Here is a 22,652-nt window from a genome sequence, read left to right as displayed (position 1 = left end):
TTCAAATTCATAGTGAAACTGTGTTTCAGAACATCTTTGAAGGACAGAAGCATATCTGGCGGCAAGCACACATGGGGACACAGGAAGTTCAGGGGAATAGAATTAGGTACAGGAAAAAGGTGACTCTGGAAGAACTTGGACAATGTGGATGAAACATGCATGATGAGTGAAGCTAAAAGTGGTATAAAACTGAGAAACTGAAAGTTTTTAGATGGAAATTTGTCCCTAGCTAAAAACTAACACACAAAGAATGGTCTTCATTTAGCCTTTCCTGATAAGCAAAACTAAACACAGATCAAAACTAACAAAGAATGCCATTCTTATGCAATGATGACCACTGGGTCTGAAGAAATCCCCAGTATGTGGGGTAGGAACCATTGTATTGGTCAGCTTTCCTGTTGCTGGGACAAAATACTTAATATCCACAACTTAAAAGAGTGGAGGTTTAATCTGGCTCATGGTTTCAGAGAGTTCAGTCCATGGTCTGTTGGCTCCAACACAGAACATTTTGGTAGATGAAAGCTGTTCACCTCTTGGCATTTGGAAAACATAGAGCATGTGAAGAGCATCAGCAAGAGATATGTACTCCAAAGGCACATCTCCAGTGATCCACCTCCAACTGAGCTCCACATGCTAACTGCACATTCAGCTATGAACAACAGTGGATTAATTCACTGATGAGTACAGTGTCTCCAGAATCCAGCCACCTTTCTAGAGTCTCTTAATCCAGTCAAGACAATAATTAAGCTTAACCATCACAACCTCAAAACAAAGCCCTCTACATTATGAAAATTGAAGATATCCTTCTGTAGGAGAGTCAACTATCTGCCTTAGCAGAAACAGTAAAATATCTCACTTAACAAGGCCTATTAGGTATTCAGAGCCCTCAGCCTTATTGTACTATCATTTTTATATATAAATATGTAGCAGATCAGCCAGGGGTGATGGTACATGCCTATAGTTCCAGTTACTCAGGAAGCTGAGGCAGGAGGATCTCAAAATTGAATCCAGCTTGGGCAATTTAGTGAATTCCTATCTCAAGAAAGTTTGAGAAGATAAATATACAAAAGATCACTAGATGTATGAACAATATCTATTACCCAAAAAGAAAATGACAAGACAATGGACAAATTCCTTGAAAGACTCAAAAAAGCTGACAGAAAGAAATACAAAAGACCTAACCATTCCTATATCTATTCAAGAAACTCAGTCCATTATTTAAAACTTTCCCATTAAAACATTTCATGCCAGATGGCTTAACAATTGAATTTTAAAAATGCCTGAGAAAGAAATCATATCAATTTTCAACAATTACTTCCAGAAAAAAAAAAGAAAAAGAGGAAGCATGTCCCAACTTGTTTTATAAAGCCAGTCTAATATTGCTACCAACACTTGAAGGGAATACTTAGAGAAAAAAGTTACAGACTTATTTCTGTCATGAACAAAGATAAAAAGTCATAAAATATTACAAAATTGAGTCCAGCAACTTCTAAAAAGTATAAGGCATCATGACTAATAAGGTTGATTTCAGGAATCTCAAAGAAGTTTCACATTCAAAAATCAATGGCTATAATTTTCACATTCACACAAAATGAAGAAAACCATATAATCAAAGCAAAAAAAAAAAAAAAAAGAAAGTACTTAACTATACTCAATGACTGGTTTTAATAAAAACTTCAACTGAGGGCCAGGGATTTAGCTCAGTGGTTGCAGTGCCTGCCTCGCAAGCGCAAGGTCCCAAGTTCGATCCCCGGTACCAAAACAAAACAAAACAAAACAAAAAAACTTCAACTGAGAATAAGGAGAAATTTTCTCTCCTGATTAAGAGGGTGAAAAAATCCTACAACAGTGTTACTTAATGATAAGCATTGAAAGCTTTCTATTGGAGACACAGAATAAGATAGAACATTCCATTGTCACCACTTTCATTTTAACATTGTGTTGGAGGTCCTAGTTTGTACAAAAAAGACAAAACAAGAAACTCGTAAAATCATAAGGACTGAAAAGACAGACACTGCCTTTATTTAATGACTTAATTTTATGCATTAAGAATTCAAAAAATTCAATAAATTGTTAGTATTAATAAGTAAATTTAGTAAGGTGATTGTATATGTATTAAATATACAAAAAATCAATTATATATTTATACACTATCAACAAAGAATAAACAAAATTTACAGTTAATTCCATTTTTTTAGGGTGAAAATATCAAATATCTGTGATGAAATCTGATAAATTACATGTAGGACCCCTGGACTGAAAACTGCATACTATTACTAAATAATTCATTAAAAAGATGTAAATTAATGGAGAGATATCCCACATTCTCAAATTAGATAACTGGGTATTATAAAGATGTTAATTTATCTACAAATTAAACATAATCCAATTAAACACGATCCAATCACTATCCTGGAAGAGTTCATATAAAATTGACCTGATAGCTCTAAAATTTATTCAAAGAATCAAAGACAGTCAAGGTATACTTGGAGAAGAAGAATAAAGTTGGAATGTTTATAGTGTCAAATCCCATTTTTTAAGAATAAAAATGAATGTGTATATATGTACAATGAAATATTTTTCAGTCATAAAAAGAGAAAAAGTTGACACATGGTACAACATGGTTGAATCTTGAAAACATTATGCTAAATAAACTAAGCCAGTCACAAATGGACAAATGTTGTATGGTTCATTATATGAAATATCTAGAACAGGCAAATTCATAAATGTAGAGGCTGGGGTCAGAGAGAGATGAAGAACTAGTATTTAATAGTTATAGAGTTTCTTTTTGCAGTGATAGAAAATTCTGAAAATAGATGGAAATGATGGTTGTAATCCATGCTACTGAATTATATACTCAAAAATCATTAAACTGACACATTTTGTGTTATATCCATTTTATCATAATTAAAGATAAAATAATATACGAAAAACATTGCATTGTACATTTTAAAATATGTACATGAATTATATCTCAATAAATCTGCTTTTAAAAATCCAATATAGTTGTAATTATGCCATTTGATACTGGTTGAATTATAGACATAATCAAATGGAACAGGATAGAGTATCTTGTAGCAGATTTACGTATATATTTTCTTTGTGCAAGGTTGCTATAGCTGTGCAATGGGAAATTTATTACTTTTCAATAAATGGTGTGGGATCGATGAGTGTCACTTTTTATTATAAATTCATATGTACTACTTTTTTTGAGGAGTAACTATCTATTAACATAATAAAAAATTTTAAGATTAATTTAAAAGTATCCTAAGTAGAAAAATAAAAACTCACAAGCAATGTTAGTTGATAAATGAAAAAAGAAGTGAGAACATTTTCAAGGTACAAATAAGTAATCTTGATTTAAGATATTTGTTAAACTAGACTACCTCTGTCTTGCTTAAATACTGTCGATACACAGTTGATCACTGAAGTAATTACTTTACTTTTCAGTCTAATTCTGTAGATTAACATACACAAAGGCCGGGGATTTAGCTCAGTGGTTCTGGTGCCTGCCTCACAAGCTCAAGAAGCTCAAGGTCCTGAGTTCAATCCCCGGTACCAAAAAAAAAACAACAACAAAAAAACCCAAAAAAAAACCACGAAAGAATACACACAAAAAAATAGCTGCAAATATTTTGGTGTTTGGTCATTAATGTAAAACTACCCACTACATCCATTTTTTTCTATCTGCAACAAAACATATAGCCAAATCAAATGGTCAGGTTATAAAACACAAAACAAAACAAAACTCCACATGCCAGCTTTCTTCCCCACCAAATAAAGCACCTAGGAAACAAAATAAATATAAACACTTAGACCATTTAACACATATGACAGAGGAGATGGTTAATGTCTAACCTTTATCCACTGGAGGTTTGTGTGTTTGAGTTTATTTTTCAGTTTATCTTGCTCTTCAGGGCTTATGGGAGCACTTACAAGTGCTGCTCCTCTGGTTTCATTTAATTGTTTTAGAATTCCCTGGCGTAGGGGCAGCTCTTCTGTCAGTAACTGGAACAGACAAATGCAGCAATGTTTAAAATGAATTACAACACAATTCTAACTGCCTTGTCTTCAACTCTATTGATTAGTCTATCAAAATGAAGAGACTTGACCAAAGGCTCACTCGTACCTCAAATAACACCAGTTTTCTACAGAGCACAGAGCTGGTGGAATAAAACACCAACTCCCAAATAGACAAGCCTTCCTTCCTACACATGAATAGATTATTGTATCCCATAGAGACTTTTTTTAAAAAAGAAAAATGTTAGGTGCTATGATGAGTTGTAAAAGAACACCCCAAATAGAGTTATTTTGAAAATGCATATCTATCAGAAATAAAACAATCATCTGAATAAATCCATCAACTTCTCAGGTACCACAGTCAGTCACAGCATATAATAGATGGCACTGAGTAAGAAATTGCACCCCTGGTGTACACAGTGCTAAACACTGTGTTAAGATTTCACATATATTCTCTAAGTTTCTCTTCATATTATTGGAGTTTAGAAGGCAGTTCTTAATAGCTTCATTTTATATAGAAGAAACCAGAGACAGGAAGGTTAAATAGCAGCCCCAAGGACACAAACCTAGCAAGTAACAGAGCAGTGATTCAAACATGGGACGTTTCATTCTGGAATTCTTATTTTTCAGCATCACATAGTTTATGTCTTTTCCCAAGATCTACCAAACCATTATGATGCTAATAACTGTGTGGTATTTATTTACGTTATCTAGAGATGTAGTGCCCCAACACAGTAGCACCTTGCCACATGATGTTATTTAAATTTAAATTAATTAAAACTCAATGAAACAAAATAGACTCACTTCCTCACTCACACTACCCCCTTTCAAAAGGTACGTATGGCTAGTGGCTATGCAAATGGGTAATGCAGAACATTCCCATCATCATAGAAAATTCTATTGGGGCCAGGATTTAGCTCAGTGGCTTGGCTGCCTGCTTCGCAAGTGCAAGGTCCTGAGTTTGATCCCTGCTACCAAAAAAAAAAAAAAAAAGAAAGTTCTATTGGATAATACTTCTATAGGTTGTCTGAGTGGACTAGAAAATGAATACATATTAATAAATGAATGTTACTAATTATATCTATAAAATGAGTTATAAATTACATTGCTATATATGGCACTCAGTATGCTTAGGAAAGATGAATTTCCAAGAACAGACTGAGTTCATTTTTCCAGACTGTAACCATCTTCAAATTGTTCACAAACTTAATTTTTGAATCTCAAATACCTAGTACAATTTCTGACATGTAGAAAGTCCTCAGCATCTTTTCACTGCATTAAACAATATTTTATACTTTATCCCCTGCTGGTTATAAATCTTTTGTTTGAAATAATCAATTGAAATTGGACTCCAATTAACACATGTAAACTAAATGACTCATTGATAAATAAAAACTTCCATTTACTTTTGATTATGCAAACTTATAAAATGATAACAACAACTACTTTTGAAAGATTAATATGAAGATCAAATAAAATAGCAATTGTAAATGCACCTAATATTTTCCTCAAAATAGAGGAGGAGTAAATATTAATTCCTCTTCTCTTTTACCTTTCCCTGAACAATAAAATAAAACACATGCAAAAGAGACGCTTCCCCTACATTAGAATTATGAAAATTAATCCAACTGCACAATCAGAGCACCTCAGTCAGCCATGTGAGGTAATCAGTTATAAGTTGATATCACAATGATAACATATGAAAAGTCACTTGAATAAACTGTGTATCTATTCAACTGGTGTGGAACGTGAACCAATCCCACTTCTCCCCACCCTTAGACTGAACAAACCAAACCAAAACATTGCTGCAGGCAAATGTAACACTTTAAATTAGAAACTGAAGTAGAGTTATTGATTTGACAATTAAGGCCTCCTATAAGAAATGAGATGCTTTTCTAAAGACTGCCCCCACATGGTCATGTGTATACCCCGATATAGATTAAGTAGTAATTCCCATTTATATCTGTATTTTATGATTCAATACTGTTTTTCAAACTATTTTTACCTGTGTAATTCTCAAATAAATCTAAAATTAATTTCAAGTTAGTTTTAAAAATAACTGCCATTCATTATGTATGCATAGATGTAATATATAGGGAATATATGAATCTATGTATACATACATATGTACATTTAAATAATACAAATATACATATACTAATACAAATGCAAATACATATTACACTGGTTGAAAGCTATTGGCTTAAGACAAAATAAAATTGTGAGAAAAAACACTTTAGTAAGGAACTATAAATAATATAACGGGTGGGAAATCAATGACTAAATACATTTTAGAAATAGGTTTTATACAAGTAGGCCCTGGGGGAATTTAGAAAATAAAATTACCTTGACTTGTTCAAGCTTTTCTGTTAGCTGCTGCTCATTTCCAAGTTCAAGGGGAATACTAGTAATGTTATCTGCCTCTTCCAACCATAAAACAAATTCATTTAAATCTCTTTGAAATTCTGACAAGATATTCTTTTGTTCTTCTTGCCTGGAGAAAAAAATAAAATTGTTATAAACGACATATTTCTCAAGTTTTCTTTTTTTTTTTTTAAGCAAACTGGAAAGAACATGGCAAACACTTTAAAAATAAGCATTTGTAAAGATGGCAACAATATATAATTCATTTTAAGAAAATTCATTCACTTTGAACAAAGCAATTTCAACATTTCAATAATCCCTGAAAGATAAAAGATCAATATTGGTCAAGAAAAGCTCTGCTTAAAAAATTTCACAACATTATGTTACTACTTTTGAGCAAGTTTTCTTGTCCTAAGCAGTGTTGACATTTATGGTTGGAAGGTTCTTTGCTGTTAGGGACTCTTCTGTACATTGTAGAATATCTAGCAGCATTCCTGTCCTATATACACTACATGCCAAGAGTAACTTCTCTTTTCCTCCCCGTTGTGACAAACAAAAATGTCTTGAGTATTGCCTAATATCCCCCTGGGTATATTATTGCCCTTTTATGGGAACCATTGCACTGGAGTAAGTATGTGACATGAAGTTATATGCTTTAAAATGCTTAATTAGAGCATACTTTAGGGAAATGAAAGGACAGAAGTAGAAACAAGGGTTTAAAATAAAACACTAAATGATTACATGTTAAAATGCCTTCCAAATTATGACTCAAGATCTTTTCTGAGGAAAGACAAAGTCTGATTTACAATACTTAACATATGTTGTACTGATGGAAAGTTTTAATTATAAAAGTGCATATAATTTACGCTATTTAATTAGCCATAAATTTATTCTTACATTTTGGATAAGAAGACTTATGACTGAATAAAATGGTTTGCACTTAAAATAATTTGCAATTTTTTGTTTTGTTGTCTTTTAGGATATATATATATACACATAAATATATACATATATGTATATATCTTGCATGTAAGCTTTTAATTTAGGTATGATATACATATAGGAAAGTACACATACAACTGTGTAGCTCAATGAAATTTTAAAAATTAGATATACCATATAACTAAAGAAAATAAATATCAAGGGAAAGAATGTCATCAGAATCTTAGAATCTCCCTATTGCCTGCTTGCAATTCCTACCTCCATATGTAACTAGTTAACTTGTCAATTTTGGATATTTTTCCCGTATTGAACATTAAGCCAATAGAGCCATATAGTATATATGCTTATGTCTTGCTTCTTCCACTCAAAATTGTCTTTATAAGAGCTGGGGACTTAGCTCAGTGGCACCGCACCTGCCTCACAACTGCAAGGTCCTGAGTTTGATCCCTGGTACTGGAAAAAAATTGTGTTTATAATGATCCACTTTATATATAGTTTTGGTTTGTCCACTGTCCTGGCTGCAGAAAACTGAGTGATAAAAATATAGGACTATTGATGGACACTTGGGTTGCTTCCTTTTTTATATGTTAAGAAGTGATTTTTTGTTTCAAATCAACAAAATCAAATCTTATAGAGAGTTTACTATCTTCCAGGAAATCTATTGAGTATTAGGATTAAAGATGGATATATTTTATATCTTTTCCTGAGGATCTCACAGTCCATGAGAAGAAACAAGCATGTATACCAAGGAGTATGATTGATTGTTACTGGGAGATAAGTTATTTCTGGGGCAGGGCTTTGGAGACATCACGGAGAAGATATTGGTCTGAGTCTTGATGCAAGAAGAGAGATCCCCATGCTGCAGAAATGAGACACAGCATGTGGAAAGACAAGGTTTTCAGAGAATTACAATTCCATTTGTGCCCCCAACCAGAATCTGGTTACTTCTGCTTGTGTATATTCAGTTTTGCTTTTTGATGGGAGTTTGTTCAAAGTCTGTTCTGGGACATGAAAGCTGAGATTCTCTCCTATTCTAAACACAGGAACTAGAAGTAATCTGTGAAAACCCAAGTTATATGATGCCATCTCTGCACTTAAAACTCTTCTGTTACTTCCCAGTTTATGAAGAGCAAAAGCCCCAAACACGCATAACATTAGTGTTATACAGGGGTCCAGATCCGGGCTTTCCAGTAGAGTACTTGAAATATGATTAGTACAAATTGAGATGAACTACGAGTGCAAAATACACACCAAATTTCAAAGACATAGTACAAGAAAATAAAACGACCTCTATACCTTCTGCTCAGTTTTGCTGTGAACCTAAAATTGCTCTCTAATAGTCTATTTTAGAAAATTAAAGAATGAAAAATTGCATCAATACTTTGTATATCATATACAGGTTAAAATAACATTTTAATGCATTGGATTAAAGAAATATATTAAAATTAATTTCACCTCTTCCTTTTCATTTTTTAATAAGACAACTAAAAGTATGGGTATAGCTTACTTAATTTTTCTGTTGAACAGCATGGATCTATAAGATCTGCTGATTCCCTCTTCTTACCTCTCAACCACATTTTTATCTACTGTCCTTTTCTTTTATCTTCTTGAGAGCCACTGGTCTCCTTGTTGACCTCCTCAAATATACTAGGTGGATCTCTGATTCTGAGTCTTTGTACTTGCTCTTCTCTCTGGGTAGAAAGCCTTTCCCTTAAATAGCAAATGCAGCTGGCTCCCTCACCTCCTGCAGGCCTTCCATGATTACCCTACTTAAAATTATATCTCCTCCCAATATTTTGATTTTTTTCTACTTGTATTTGTCTTTCTCTTTAGTTCCTAAAATTATCATGTTCTATGATTTGGCTATTGTTTTAGTGCATTGTCTACCTTTCACACATGAAATTAAGAACCCTAAAGGCAAGAATCTTTGTGTGTTTTGTATAAAGCAGTAATTTTTACTCATGAAGCAATGTCTGGTACTGAATAGATGTGAAATGAATACATGTTTAGTGAATGAATAAATGCTCCCATCATTCTTTTCAATCTTGTATGCATTTCTGCTCTCTTGAAACTTTCCCATTTTTATCAAATGCTGATTGTGGTCTAATTTACCCCATGATGTGCATGACAGTATTTCAGATTAAAGACACTTCAGTCACAGGCCATTCAGTATCACCATCCTGAACAGCAGTGTGGTAGAGAGTTGGGCTGAAGTGGAGCACTGCAGTTACCATTTAGAGGTTTTATTTCACTAAGCAAATTTTTCTTTTAGGTTTGTTTTTGTCATATGTTCCTTTTGTGTATGCATAAAAAGGAAAATATAAGGAAAAAATCTCACAACCCAAAACCAAACAAAAAAATGAAGAGCAGAAAAGAGCACCATGAAACCAAAATAATAATAATAGTAATAGTAGTAATAACATCCGAACATAAAATAAAAGCAAGTAACTTCCCACTTCAAATATATCTCAAATTATTTACTTGTGATCTGTTTTTCCTCTTAAGAGTACTCAGCCAAAAAAGAGTGGTAACACAATTATTTCTTATAATTGAGATGTATACCTTTAATTTTGATCAAAGAATATAAAGATTCTATGCCTATTATTTAACTTAATAGTCTACTGTATTTCCTTAGGTCATTAATTAGTCTGAAAAATTGAATTTTTAAAGATATGAGTAATAAGGTACATGTGGTACATCACATTTCATCATTCTTTTGTTTGGGGCATTTAATTTGGTTCCAATTTTTTATTATAGCAATCTTGCAATAAACACATTTGTTTATGCATTTTGGCACACGTAACTGCTATATTCCTTGAAATATAGAAGAAAAGTTAACAATATGACTCTTAAGGATTTAGATACAGATTGCTATATCTCTTTGTAATCCTGGTACTAAGACAATTCATAAGCTCTCACCAATAGTTAGAAAATACTAGCTCAACCACATTTTTGCAACTGAACATTGCACTTTATACCCTTGAAAAAACATTTATTATGGATATTTTACAGTTCCTGTTAATAAGAATGTCAAAAAACATTATGTGTGTATGTTTATCATTCATGTTTCTATTGTCACTCATATACTATATCTGTTACTTTTTCTCAGTATTTTCTTAATTGTAAGAGCTCTTTTCACATTATATGTAAAATATACTTATTGAGAATATTATTTCAGGTTCCCTTTTGTCTTTTTGGTTTCCATATCTTTCTAAATAATCCAATAGTTTCTTTGTTATTTCTTTCATTGATATTCTTAAAACCGTGATTGTTCTATAATTGTTTATATGTTCACTTTTATTCAGGATCCTTATAGTTTAATTTAAAAAATTAAATATTTAGTACATCTTAAATTTATATAGAGTTGTTTCTGACCTTGAGTTTTCAGAAATTGATATTTTCCCCTAGTAAGTCTCTTCTCTTTTGATTTGTAGTGCTTCCTTCATTATTTTTAAATTTTTCACATTACTAAAATTCTGTTTGTTGATGTACTGAAGACTTTTGTGACAATAATGCACTACTTTAGTCTTTGAGGATCTAAAATATGTTTAATTTCTGGTAAGTTAAATCATTCTTTTGCCTTAAGTATGCTAATTTAAGTAATAAGAGTACCATTTGGATAAATTACAAAATAAATCTCAGTGATAATATTGACTGGGATTGCATTAAATCAATAAATTAATTTCTGAAGAATTACTATCTTTCCAATAAAATTCTGCTAAATTTTCTGATATAGTATATTTGAACACAGAGTATTTGGGACTCATGTGCACACTATAAATAATTAAGTACATTTTATAATTAACCTTCAGCATCAGTTTGAAAGGAAGTAAGTTGTAGACAATTTTATGGACAGTAACTCTTTACTAATATAGAAGAATCTTAAGAACTCTCAGAATATATTATCACTTACCAAGGAAAAGCTTTGCTTCAGCTCTTTGCTACAAACTTTCTTTTTACACACTATTGGAAGCGATTTTATAATAACTCAATTTTTTAAAAGTATAGTATTTTTTGAAATATGAAAAGATTTGGTAGTCATTTCCTATCTAGACTTATTATTTTTACTTTGAAATATAAAAACGACGGTGCCCAAATCCCACCGGGCCCTTATTATAATCTGCTTTTCTAAGCACATGTGTTTTCTGAAATTTAAAAAGCCTGGATCTAAAATTTTAAAAGTTGCAATTTGAATTTATGGATTCAGATGATTGCAGAAAAGCAAAAGAATACAGTTAGCATTTCCAGGCTCGTCTCTTGACAGAACAGTTTAAACGTGCTTTATATTGGCATTCATTACATGAAGTGTTATTTCTTTGTTTACCTACATGCTTAATGCTTATGGTAGGATTTATTCAGGCATGTGGTAGTAATAATAATGAATGGGATATTTAACATTACCCATCTGCAATTAAGTGCTAAATATTTTACTTTTAGAGGCATTTCAATACATTTAGCTATTTTTCAAAACGAATGGCTTCTGTTTGAAATATTGGCTCTGTTACCATTTACATTATAAATGCTCCTAATGCAATTGAAGGAGGCACATATTATTATGGTGAGAGATTTGCATAATCAGAAAGGAAGAGTTACTGATGTGTTGCTAAATTCAATGAATTTAACATTAACTCTTAATGATCATTCTCTGTGGGGCTGCTCTTACAGTTAAGGGAAAAGACTGCCAACTCACACGGCATGATTTCAGTGGGAAAGGGGATGTATCAAGTGTTACAGGCAAACTGCTATATATTTTCACATTTGGATCACTTTTACCTCTCAATAATCCTTTGTATTACCTTCTTAATGCTCTCAATGAAGCAATTGAAGCTCAGAAGATTTATATACCATATACCTAACTATAAGGAGATTCTCTCATTTTCTAGAAGGAAAGTTCCTCTCCAAGCTTTCTGGTAAACTTTAACACAGAAACCTCAGAAAATGCAGACAGAATCATCGTTCATCTAAGAATAATAATGAATTTCATTGAGTATACATGTATTATTTTAAAATTATATAATAAAATTATATTAATTAGAGGGAGGATGGGGCAGGATGGAGGAAGAGGAAGTAAAAAGAATTAAGATGTGTTAGATACATGTACCAATTTTCCAAGATAATGTAATCATTATGTACTGCAAACACATACTCATAAAAATTTAAAATAATAGAAAATGAAAAAGAAAGATCATGTCCTCCTTCATATTTCATACCACTGTGCTCAGATGCTTCAATGCATCTTCAACATTGTAATATTCCTCTGGATGAGAGCACTTTTTGAGACACTTAGTTTTTCAGAAGATACCATCATTACTTACACCCAACTGGCCTGAGGTACAGTACTGCTAAATTTCAGTGTAATGTTGTGCTAGGGATTCAATTCCAAGCTTACAATTACATAAGATAGTATCACATAATGTAAAGACAGGTTTTTTCTTTTCCCTGTGCACTATGTCCATAAGCTACACAGTGTAACCACTCAGTTGCTTTTAACAATATTCCTTCCAAAACTTGATCACAATGGCATCCAACTCTTGAAATTGTCATGTCATACTACCAAAGTTAATCCCTACATTAAATTTGTTTTTCTCCAGGTTTTTTCTTCACAACTGTCAGTTAACCTCCATAAGCCACCAAAATAAGCCATCAGTTTGAGATCAAGTACCAGCAATATTTCTTTCCCAGCCAGTACTTTATTTTGAGCAAAGTAAAGCGAGTGTCTTGTAATTTAAGAAACTTTACGAGAAATCAAGTATAAGATAACTCTTTCTTGTGAAATTAAAAAAATTCATTCAGTTTGAAATACATATGATCGTATACTCTAAAGGATACTGTCAGAATCAGAATCCAGGTACCAACTCTGGTTAAACCAACATGCTTCCCACATCGGTTTAGTGTTTGAGTAAAATATTACATCTTTGTTCATTTTACCTGGTTTTTGCTTCATAAAAATGAAGTACTCCAAACTTGGTGTGGTCGTGCACACCTGCTGAAGCAGGAGGATCACGAGTTTGACCCCAGTCTGGGCAATTCGGCAATTTAGCATGACCCTGTCTCAAAATAAAAAATAAAAAGTTCTGGGGATGTAGCTCATTGCAAATGCTCTGGGTTCAATCTCCAGCACTGGAAAACAAAAGTGCTTCTAAGGAGGATGATATATAAAGGCTTCTCAGTGTATTTATGCCTCGCTATGAAGAAAACGATTAGCATGTTGCATGTAGGCGTAGAGATCGATGAGGGTAAGCCTGATACTTAGCAGTGAGAGTGCCTGAAAGGAAAAGTCCCAACCTAAATGCTGCTGGTTATCAGCTGGGTGTGTGAACTAGAGCAAGTTACTTAATCTCTACAGACTTCAGTTTCCTTTTTTAAGAATTAGGACAATCAATAGCAGTGCTGTACACCAATAATGAACTCATCCAAGAAAGACATTAGAAAAACAATACCATTTATAATAGCATCAAAATATTAAATACTTAGGAATTAATCCAGCTAAGGAAGTAAAAAACCTGTGCAGTGAAAACTACAGTACTCTGAAAAGGGAGACTGAAGAGGACATTGAAGAATAGAACAATATCCTCTGTCCCTGGATAAGGAGAAACAAACATTGTCAAAATGGCCATATTTTCAAAACTAATACATAGATTTAATGCAATCCAAATAAAAATACCAGCATCATTCCTCATCAAACTAGAGAAAGCAATCCTAAAATTCATATGGAACTGGAAGATATCCAGAATAGAAAAAGTGATCCCGAACAATAAGAGCATTGCAGAAGGCATCATAATCCTGGACTTCAAGTTATATTACAAGGCTACAGTGATAAGAACAGCATGGTACTGGTCCGGAAACAGACCTGTAGATTAATGGAAAAGAGTAGAAAATGCAGAAACTACCCCAAGCACATTCATCTATCTGATCTTTGACAAAGGGGCCAAAAACACACTCTGGAGGAAAGACAGCCCCTTTATCAAATGGAGCTAGGAAAACCGGCTATTCACATGAAGAAGACTGAATCTAGACCCATATTTTTCACTATGTACTAAACTAAGATCAAAATGGACTAAAGATCTAAATGTTAAAACAGAAACAATCTGCTGGAAGACAGAATAGGTAAAACTCTTGAAGACATAGGCATAAGCAAGGACTTTCTGAACAGAACCCCAAAGACACAATAAATAATACTTAAAGTCATCAAATGATAACATATCAAATTCAAATCTTCTGCTCAGCAAGGAAACAACCAACAGAGGGAAGAGACAACCTACAGAATAGGAGTAAAATTTGGTCATCTATTCCTCAGAGACAGGACTGATATCTATGAGACATAGAGAGCTAAAAAAAATAAGACCCCTTGAAATAAAAGCCCCAATCAAAAAACGGACAACTGAAATGAACAGACATTTCTTAGAAGAAGAAGAAGTACAAATGGCCAAGAAATACTTGAAAAAAATGTTCAATATGTCTGGCCATTAAAGAAATCCAAATTGAAACAACACTGAGATTCCATTTTATTCCAGAAAGAATGTTGAACATCAACAAATCAAATAATAACAAATACTAGAGAGGCTGTAAGAAAAAAGTAACCCTTCCACATTGTTGGTGAAAATATGAACCAGTGTAACCGTTATAGAAATTAGTATAGAGATTCCTCACAAAATGAAAAATAGAAATTGTATTTGACCTAGCTATTCATGTTCTAGGTATCTTCCTGAAAGAACTGAAGACAACATATTACAGTGATATATGCAATCCATGTTTATAGTAGAATAATTAATAATAGCTAAATTTTGGAAGTGGCTTATATGTTCATCAACAGACGAATGGATACACAATGGAGTACTACTCTGCCATAAAGAAGGATAAACTTGAGTCATCTGTAGGTAAATGGATGCACCTAGAGACCACAATTTTTTTAAGTGAAATCAGACACACAAAGTTAAATATCATATGGTTTTTCTTATATGAGAAACAGAAAAATAGAAATAAAGAGAACAAAATAAAAGTTAGATAATAGGAAATAAGGAGATAGATCTTTTGCAAAAGGGAAGGGGACCAAGAGATTGGGGAGAGGAGGGGATGAAAAGCGAAATAAATGCATTATGCACATGCACAAACTTCCCATGTGGAATGCAATCATTATGTACTGCAGACATGTACTACTAAAACAATAAACATTGAAAAAAATTAGGACAATAAGCCCCTCAGAGTGTGCTTGTGAGAATTATATGTGTTCTCAGAAACCCAAGTTTTAGTCTAGTGCTGCACTAACAACATTTAACTAATGGCAGGGAAAATAAAAGGAGGTACGAGAACTGCAGAATATGGGTACTGAACTTTCTCTTTCTAGCTGAGAAATTGCCTAAGCTCACGTTTGTACACACAAAAGTATTTATAAAGCATGTAAAAGTACAGAGGGGATATATGAAGTGGAATCTGTGAATGTACCACCTGACAGCTCTATTTCTCTCTTCTGACAATCTAGCTTGACAGATTTTTCCAGGGGAAAGACAATTAGAGTCTTAATATCAATCTGTGAATAAATGTGCCACCAGATGAGACTAGTCTAGGTGAAGCAGATGTAAGATTACAATGCAACAAATATTTATTGAACATCTACCAGAGTCCAATGATATAACAGTGAATATAGGCAAAAATCTCTGTCTTGTGGAACTAGGATGGTATTGGTGAGAAGGGGATACATTAGCAAGCTAAAGAAAGAAAATGTAGAGATTGTTATAGAGTGATAAGTGCCACAGAAAATAGAAACAATAATCAGAAGCAGGGAAGAGGGATAGGGAATGTTGAGGTGGGCTAACAAGGGGCTGTCATTTTACAAAAGGTGATCAGGGACGGTCTCACTAAGAAGAGAGCATTTGAGTAAAATCTTCATGGTGGACACTGGTATCTGCTCCCTGAAAATCTTGACTATTTTCTCTTATGCAGGCTGCCGTCCTTTCCCATCCTCCCTTGCCATTGGTCATGGGCTCCAGCCAATGAGATGTGAGCAAAGCTCCAGGCCTGCCTCATAATCCCATCTCCGCCTACCAATCAGCCTCCAGATGATATTCCTTGCTCTTTCTCATACTAATATAAAAAACACAAGGTGATTTTGAAAGCAACATGTTAAAGTGGTCAGAGCCACAAAATCAAAGAGCCCTGGGGTGTCCTATTTCACAATTTGTAGGGAAGCTACTTATTGACCAGATGCAAATGATTTCTAAACATTACATTTGTAAGAAATTCCTATTGTGTTTAGCCACTGATATATTTTTAAGTAACAGCTTGAATTAAATTAGGAAACATAGAAATAAAGCAGGTGAGGGAGAAAGCTTTGTGAATATTGTAAAAAACAGCAGAAATGTGTATAAGACCCCGAGGAAATGTGTATAAGACCCCGAGGCAGGGATACAGTCTAACTGTTCCAAACAACACAGGAGAGAACCAAATGTTCAGAAGGGAATAAGAGAAGAAAACGGCAGTAGGAGATGGGTGAAAAGCCAACTTTCAGGGATTCTACCTAAAATACCAATTAATATTCTCTATTCTCTATCAAATTCAGTATTTACATAAAAATTCTAGAATTATATATGTGAGGGTTCCCAGATTGGACTCAATTCTCCAATCCTACTTGAGTAGGTCCAGTCAACTAACTGAGCCTCTGAAGTTCCCCAAGATTTTTTGTGTGTTCCCTACCCAGGTGCTGGAACACATTCATGAAAACCTCAGGGTGCTTTAGATCTTCCTTTCTCAGAGGGTAAGTTACCTAATCTATCAGCAAAGCCTGAAGCCGTCACCATCTGGTGAAAGATAACTTGAAGATCTGACTTCAGTTCTGGTGATTTCCATTCCAGTTCAGCTTTACCTCTTCTTCCATTCAAAATACCATTGATTTCCTGCCTAGACCTGCTCCTTTGTCAACATCAATGGACAGTTCTTGCAACTTTCAGTTTCTCAAGCTAGAAATATGTGAGTCTCTATCATTCCCACAGTGTATTGATAAATATGGCCTTAAATTCCCGCTTGAGTATGTCTCTGGAATCTGCTTGCTTCTCTGTATCTTCCCCACTATTACATCTTTCTCTCATCCTCCCAGTCAAGTTCCAAGGCACTGTTTCCTAATTGGTTTCTGCCTCCTGCCTTGTGTTTTTCTTGTGTTTCTTACCCAATCTTGACAATTCAGAATGAGAACTCTTTCTAACATGTTTCTGATCCTACTCTCATATCTTCAACAACTCCATAGTTCCAGTGGGATAAAATCCAGCTTCTTTAACCTGGGTCAAAAAGCTTTTTGTGACCTAGTCTTTTCTTTACTAATCTCTCAACTTCTCTCTCTCTCTCTCTCTCTCTCTCTCTCTCTCTCTCTTATACAATACACCAAAGAAATTACTTTTCTTTGAAATCCAATACTATGTCAGGTCTTGTTATACAATGTTCCTTTTGCCAGGGATACCCTTCTATACATCTTTATCTAGATAGAGCCTAGTTACCTTTTCAATTTCAGGCTAGGCATTACTTCCTCTATGAAGAGTTTCATGTAGCCTATAGATCCTGCTCTAGTCTCATTGCCCCTCACAATGTTTCTATCACAGAGAATATTGTGATCAATATGTTTGTTAATATATTACAAGCACTATAAGGGCAAGTTTCCTCTGTATGGGGACTGTACTCTATTCCCAGTACTTAACATATAGGATTTGCTCAATTTTTAAATTAATAATCCCAAATAATGTCATCTTAATTGTGTATTCAAGTATAGTAACATAGTTTATATTAGTCTTGGAAGGTTTTCCATGAAAAAAAGTGTATGTATATGTGGACATGATCTATGTAAAATTAGCTAAATTACTGAAAGCTACATACCAGCAATATGCAAATAATGGCATATGAGCCATTTGTGCCCACTTCCTGGTTTTGTAAGTAAGGTGTCATTGGAACACAGCCACATCCATTCAATAAGATATTGTCTATGACTGTTTTTATGCTACAATAACATTGCTGAGTAGTTGTAGCAGAGACTGAATGGCTCACACAGTCAAAAACAGGTACGATCCGACATTTTTACTAAAGTTTACAAGCTGTTCTATGTGCTAAGTCCTTTTCCTAGACACACACTAGGGAATTGAAAGCATAAGAATCATGATGTAGGAAATTGTTTATAATCTGTATAACATTGCCTGTTATACATGCAATCAGGAAAATGCATATCATTATTAGAAACCATCTAAACAATCATAAACACTTTACACAATTATTATTTCACATTATTCAACATGAAGACAGCTGACAGGAAAATTAGACATGGCATCGGATTACAAACAGTTATTCTGTTTAATTTACTAGTTTCCAAGTATGGAAAATGATGTCTGCTTAATATATAATCAACTTGAAAAATACTTATGAAAGATCCATATCTCTGCCTTCTTTTCCTCTTTGTTTTTAGATTATTCCAATTTCTTTCCTTATTTTTCTTTTTGCTTAACCTAACGCTACATCACTTCCTTTTTTGTTACTTAGTCTTGTTTCTTTGGGTTTTGTGATGATTTTTATTACTGTACCTATATTTTGAATTCCTTGGTTTAGTCATAATTTCCAACCCCAGAAAAATATCGTCTATTGTCCTTTACTATGTCCATTTCCACTGGAATAAAAATACATTACACATAGAAAGAAAGTCAAAGTTTCTCAGAGAGAAGAAGAGAGAAAGAGAACATTTTGTTCACCACTTTCATCCTGGAGAAGAAAGGGCAAAGGGCATTTTGATTTCATTTATTTGAAATATCCACACAATCCCAGATAAGTTCTTCAGAAACACAGGTTACTATTCTTTAAAAGAATATAGCCACAGGAGGTACAAGAATAGTGACATTCCTTCAAACCACAGTTCCTAAAGTGTGGTCTGGGAATCCCCGGGGTCCTTGAGACCCATGCAGGCAGTCTGTGAGGTCAAAACTATTTTCATAGTAATACTAAGATGTTATTTGCCTTTTCCTCTCTCATTCTCAATGCATTTTCTAGAGAATATATGATGTGAAATATGGTAGCACATTCAATGCAGAAATAGATATAAGAACTTGCTGTTTTCTCTTCAACTAGACATTAACGGAATTTGCACAAATGTAACATAATGCTACTCTTCTCACTACAGTATATCTTTGTGTTATGTAAAATAGTTGTTTTTAATAAGAATTTTTATATCAAGATGTTCCTTATAAATGAGTCAATAACAAATATTTGAAATATTTCTCTTAGCTTCAAGCATGGTAATTGACAGAAACAAAAGCACTGTGGGGTCTTGATTAATGGAGAAGAGTAAAGAAGGGAGCCAGGAGGTATATGCCTATAGTCCCAGCACTGTGGAACACTGTGGCAAGCGGGCCACAAGTTCGAGTCTGGCCTAGGAAATTTAGTGGCTTAGTGAGACTATGTACCAATAATAATAATAATAATAATACCCCTAGTATTGCAAAAAAAAGTATAAAAGGTTCTTGAGACTCAAATGTTTGCCAACCATTGCTGCAGAACAACTGAATTACACAGAATTTAAATGCCAAGCAAGGTAAAGTGACCGTTTTTTGTTGTTGTTGTTGTTGTTTTTGTTTGGTTTTGTTTTGGAGAAAAGAAATTTATTTGTTACCAGGTATAAATAATGACAGCTTGTCATGCATATCAAGGGCACAAATACAAAAAGGACCTCAGACTAGTAAACACTAAAATATGAAATGAAAATTCAAATAGTCCATGAAGTATGAGGGATTCCATGAAAAACATTTCTGTTGGAGTCTGAGAATTTGCTAGTGAATTTATGAGGCACAGAAGGTGGTAAATAATGTAGGCTGAGCACCATGAGGGCTACCTTTTTGAGTTAGTGAACTGTTTATGTATCTAGTGTGCCTTGGTGATATAGTAGGCTAAGTAGGCCTCCTTCAAAACTATATATACATACCTCATCTAGAACCTGTAACACACTGACATAATTTTGCCTGTCATTAACTTAATATTTTTTCATCAACAAATGTTTGAATGTCTATAATGTACCAGGTACTGATTATGCTGCATGAGGAGGTAGGTAGAAAATGCTGATAGACCAGGAGGAGACACTGATGTTTACATGTATGGGTTACTTTAAAATTCAATAAGCACTAACGTATAGCTATGCATCAACAAATATTTATTACACACCTACTAAGTACCAAGTATTTAGTACTACTTGCTAAATATTCAGGGATAAACAACACATACTCAGTGCTTGTCCATAGAGCTTATACTATCATGGGCTATATAGAAACTAAATTACCAATCATACAAAAAAGCATGTTAATCCAAACCATAAATATATAGAGACAAAATTAAGATTGCTAAAAGAGAGTACCCCTTTATTTACAAACTTCCAACTTAGGAACTTCCATAGGTATGTTTCATCTGAAGGCAAACATGCATCTGATTCTACTTTCCATGAAGAAACAGTATCTGCCCAGAAATAGTTTTTGTAGTTTGGAGTATCATGTCTTACATTAGCCTAAGTGTTTTCTGTTAGTAACCACATTGTACGTGATGAGTGCAAAAGCCAAAATTGTTGAAAGTTGTCAGAAAACATAGCAAATAAGACAAGGAGGAGAAGAAAGAGGAGGAGGAGGACGAGGAGGAGGAGGAGGAGGAGGAGGAGGAGGAGAAGATCCAAGATATTAAAAATTTAGAATTTTCTTCAAAGGTTTAATTGAAAAATCTATTGATCTTCACAATGGAGACACACAGTCTAAAACAAATATATTTGCATCCATTTTGAATAGAATGTGCTCCTAGGGAGGAGATGCACTAGAGGTTATTTAGCTCAAAAAGGATATTGTAGTTTTAAGAACAAGTCTTCTTGAAAAGGTAATATTGAAACTGAGCCCTGAAAAACAAGTACACATTGGCTGGATGAAGCATAGGAGAAAAGCTTCAATATAGAATTAACTTCTCTCAAGGCAGAAAAATACTTAGAGATTTGAGGAATTGGAAATAGACCAGTGTGTCCAGGGTGTGGTGAGCAACGTTAAGAATAGCAGAAGATAAAGCAAGAAGGACAGATGGACTGAGAGGCCAGAATGTGAATTGTAGTTTCAGCGTATGCACAGTGGGAAACAAGCTAGTAAGGAACCTGGGAAATCTGGTCAGCATTAGATGAAGAGGGGCAAAGCATTCCAGAAAGTGGAATGGTATAGGCAAAGGCATGACAGTGTAGAAGTTCATAGTCTGTTTTCCATTTTCATAGTGAAGGGACTGTGGTAGGGATCTGGAAAGAAATAGTGCTAAAAAGGTAAGGTTGGGTCAGGTTCTAAATAGCCCTATTTTCTGCCAAAATTAATACCTTCCCTCTCGGTGCCAGAGGACTACTAGAGTTCTACAAGAAGAGGCATGGTATGATGATTTTTATGATCTAAACAGCATATTTATTAGTCATTGGGGATACATAGTATAAAGCTTTTTACTTAAGTGGGTTGCATTTATATAATATCTTCTCCTGGATTATCTCTGGACATTAAAATTAGACCATACATAGACTGTTAGTGTGCCATTTATTCTACTGTCCATATCATTGATCAAATTCATTAAACATTAGGTAAAAGGTACAAAGGAACTTCAGAAGTTTTCCTAATAGATGGCTAAAGTTTGGATTTCACGCATGACTTAAACTAATTTATCATCTAAATACATATTTTACCCTAGTAGAATCCAAATGATAGCTCCAAGGATTTTTTGGGGGGAACAAACACACACAGACACATATGACAAAGTCAAAGCATTGTTAACTGAAGAATGTTTCCTGCTACTCAGATCAATAGGGCAAGCAACAGATTGATACAGCGTCAAGGAGCAAATCCCCCTAAAGTTTTATGAAGCTTGAGAGGAGCTTCTTTATACTGTGAGATGACCACACTTACCTTCCCACTTAATGTAAAAGGGGTCGTGTTTCCATTTTCCAGAGAGAGTTGATGGTTTTGGAGAAAGTACCACATCATTTCTTTGTGTCTCAAAAGGTACATTATAATGAAAATATGAGTTACACAAAAAGCCATTAGGGAGCAAATATTGCATATATACATTTGCTTGTGCAAATACCAGATAGAAAAATAAAATTACCCTGTCAGGGAATAAGTATAAATAGCCACACTTCAATTCCATGAATAATGAGGGACATACATACTAATTTTTAAAAACTTTTAAATGTGTTTAGTTCATTAGCTTTTTTGAGGCATTCTTGATAGACAAAACTCTGTACTTAACTGCTGTATGCAATGTGGTGAGTTAGGAAAAGAGGTATATTTTCATAAATCCATCATTACTCTTGA

General features: G+C 33.8%; 1 protein-coding gene across 11 annotated transcripts in view; it reads right to left on the bottom strand.

Annotated features, from left to right (window-relative positions):
- Dmd (dystrophin) overlaps positions 1 to 22,652 on the bottom strand; it is a 2,486,572-nt gene that overhangs the window by 786,838 nt on the left and 1,677,082 nt on the right. For all 11 annotated transcript variants that reach the window (XM_004850043.4, XM_087189971.1, XM_087189973.1 and 8 more), the window contains 2 exons: positions 6,367 to 6,514; positions 3,859 to 4,008 (listed from right to left, as the gene is read on the bottom strand). In XM_004850043.4, coding sequence (XP_004850100.2) covers positions 3,859 to 4,008; positions 6,367 to 6,514 — 298 coding nt within the window. The remainder of the gene's footprint in view (positions 1 to 3,858; positions 4,009 to 6,366; positions 6,515 to 22,652) is intronic.

The sequence above is a fragment of the Heterocephalus glaber genome, unplaced genomic scaffold (assembly GCF_053883595.1).
Source record: "Heterocephalus glaber isolate CG9 unplaced genomic scaffold, H.glaber_assembly_v1.0 deba00001547, whole genome shotgun sequence".
Lineage (NCBI taxonomy): Eukaryota > Metazoa > Chordata > Mammalia > Rodentia > Bathyergidae > Heterocephalus > Heterocephalus glaber.
This window is presented reverse-complemented; position numbering and strand designations above follow the sequence as displayed.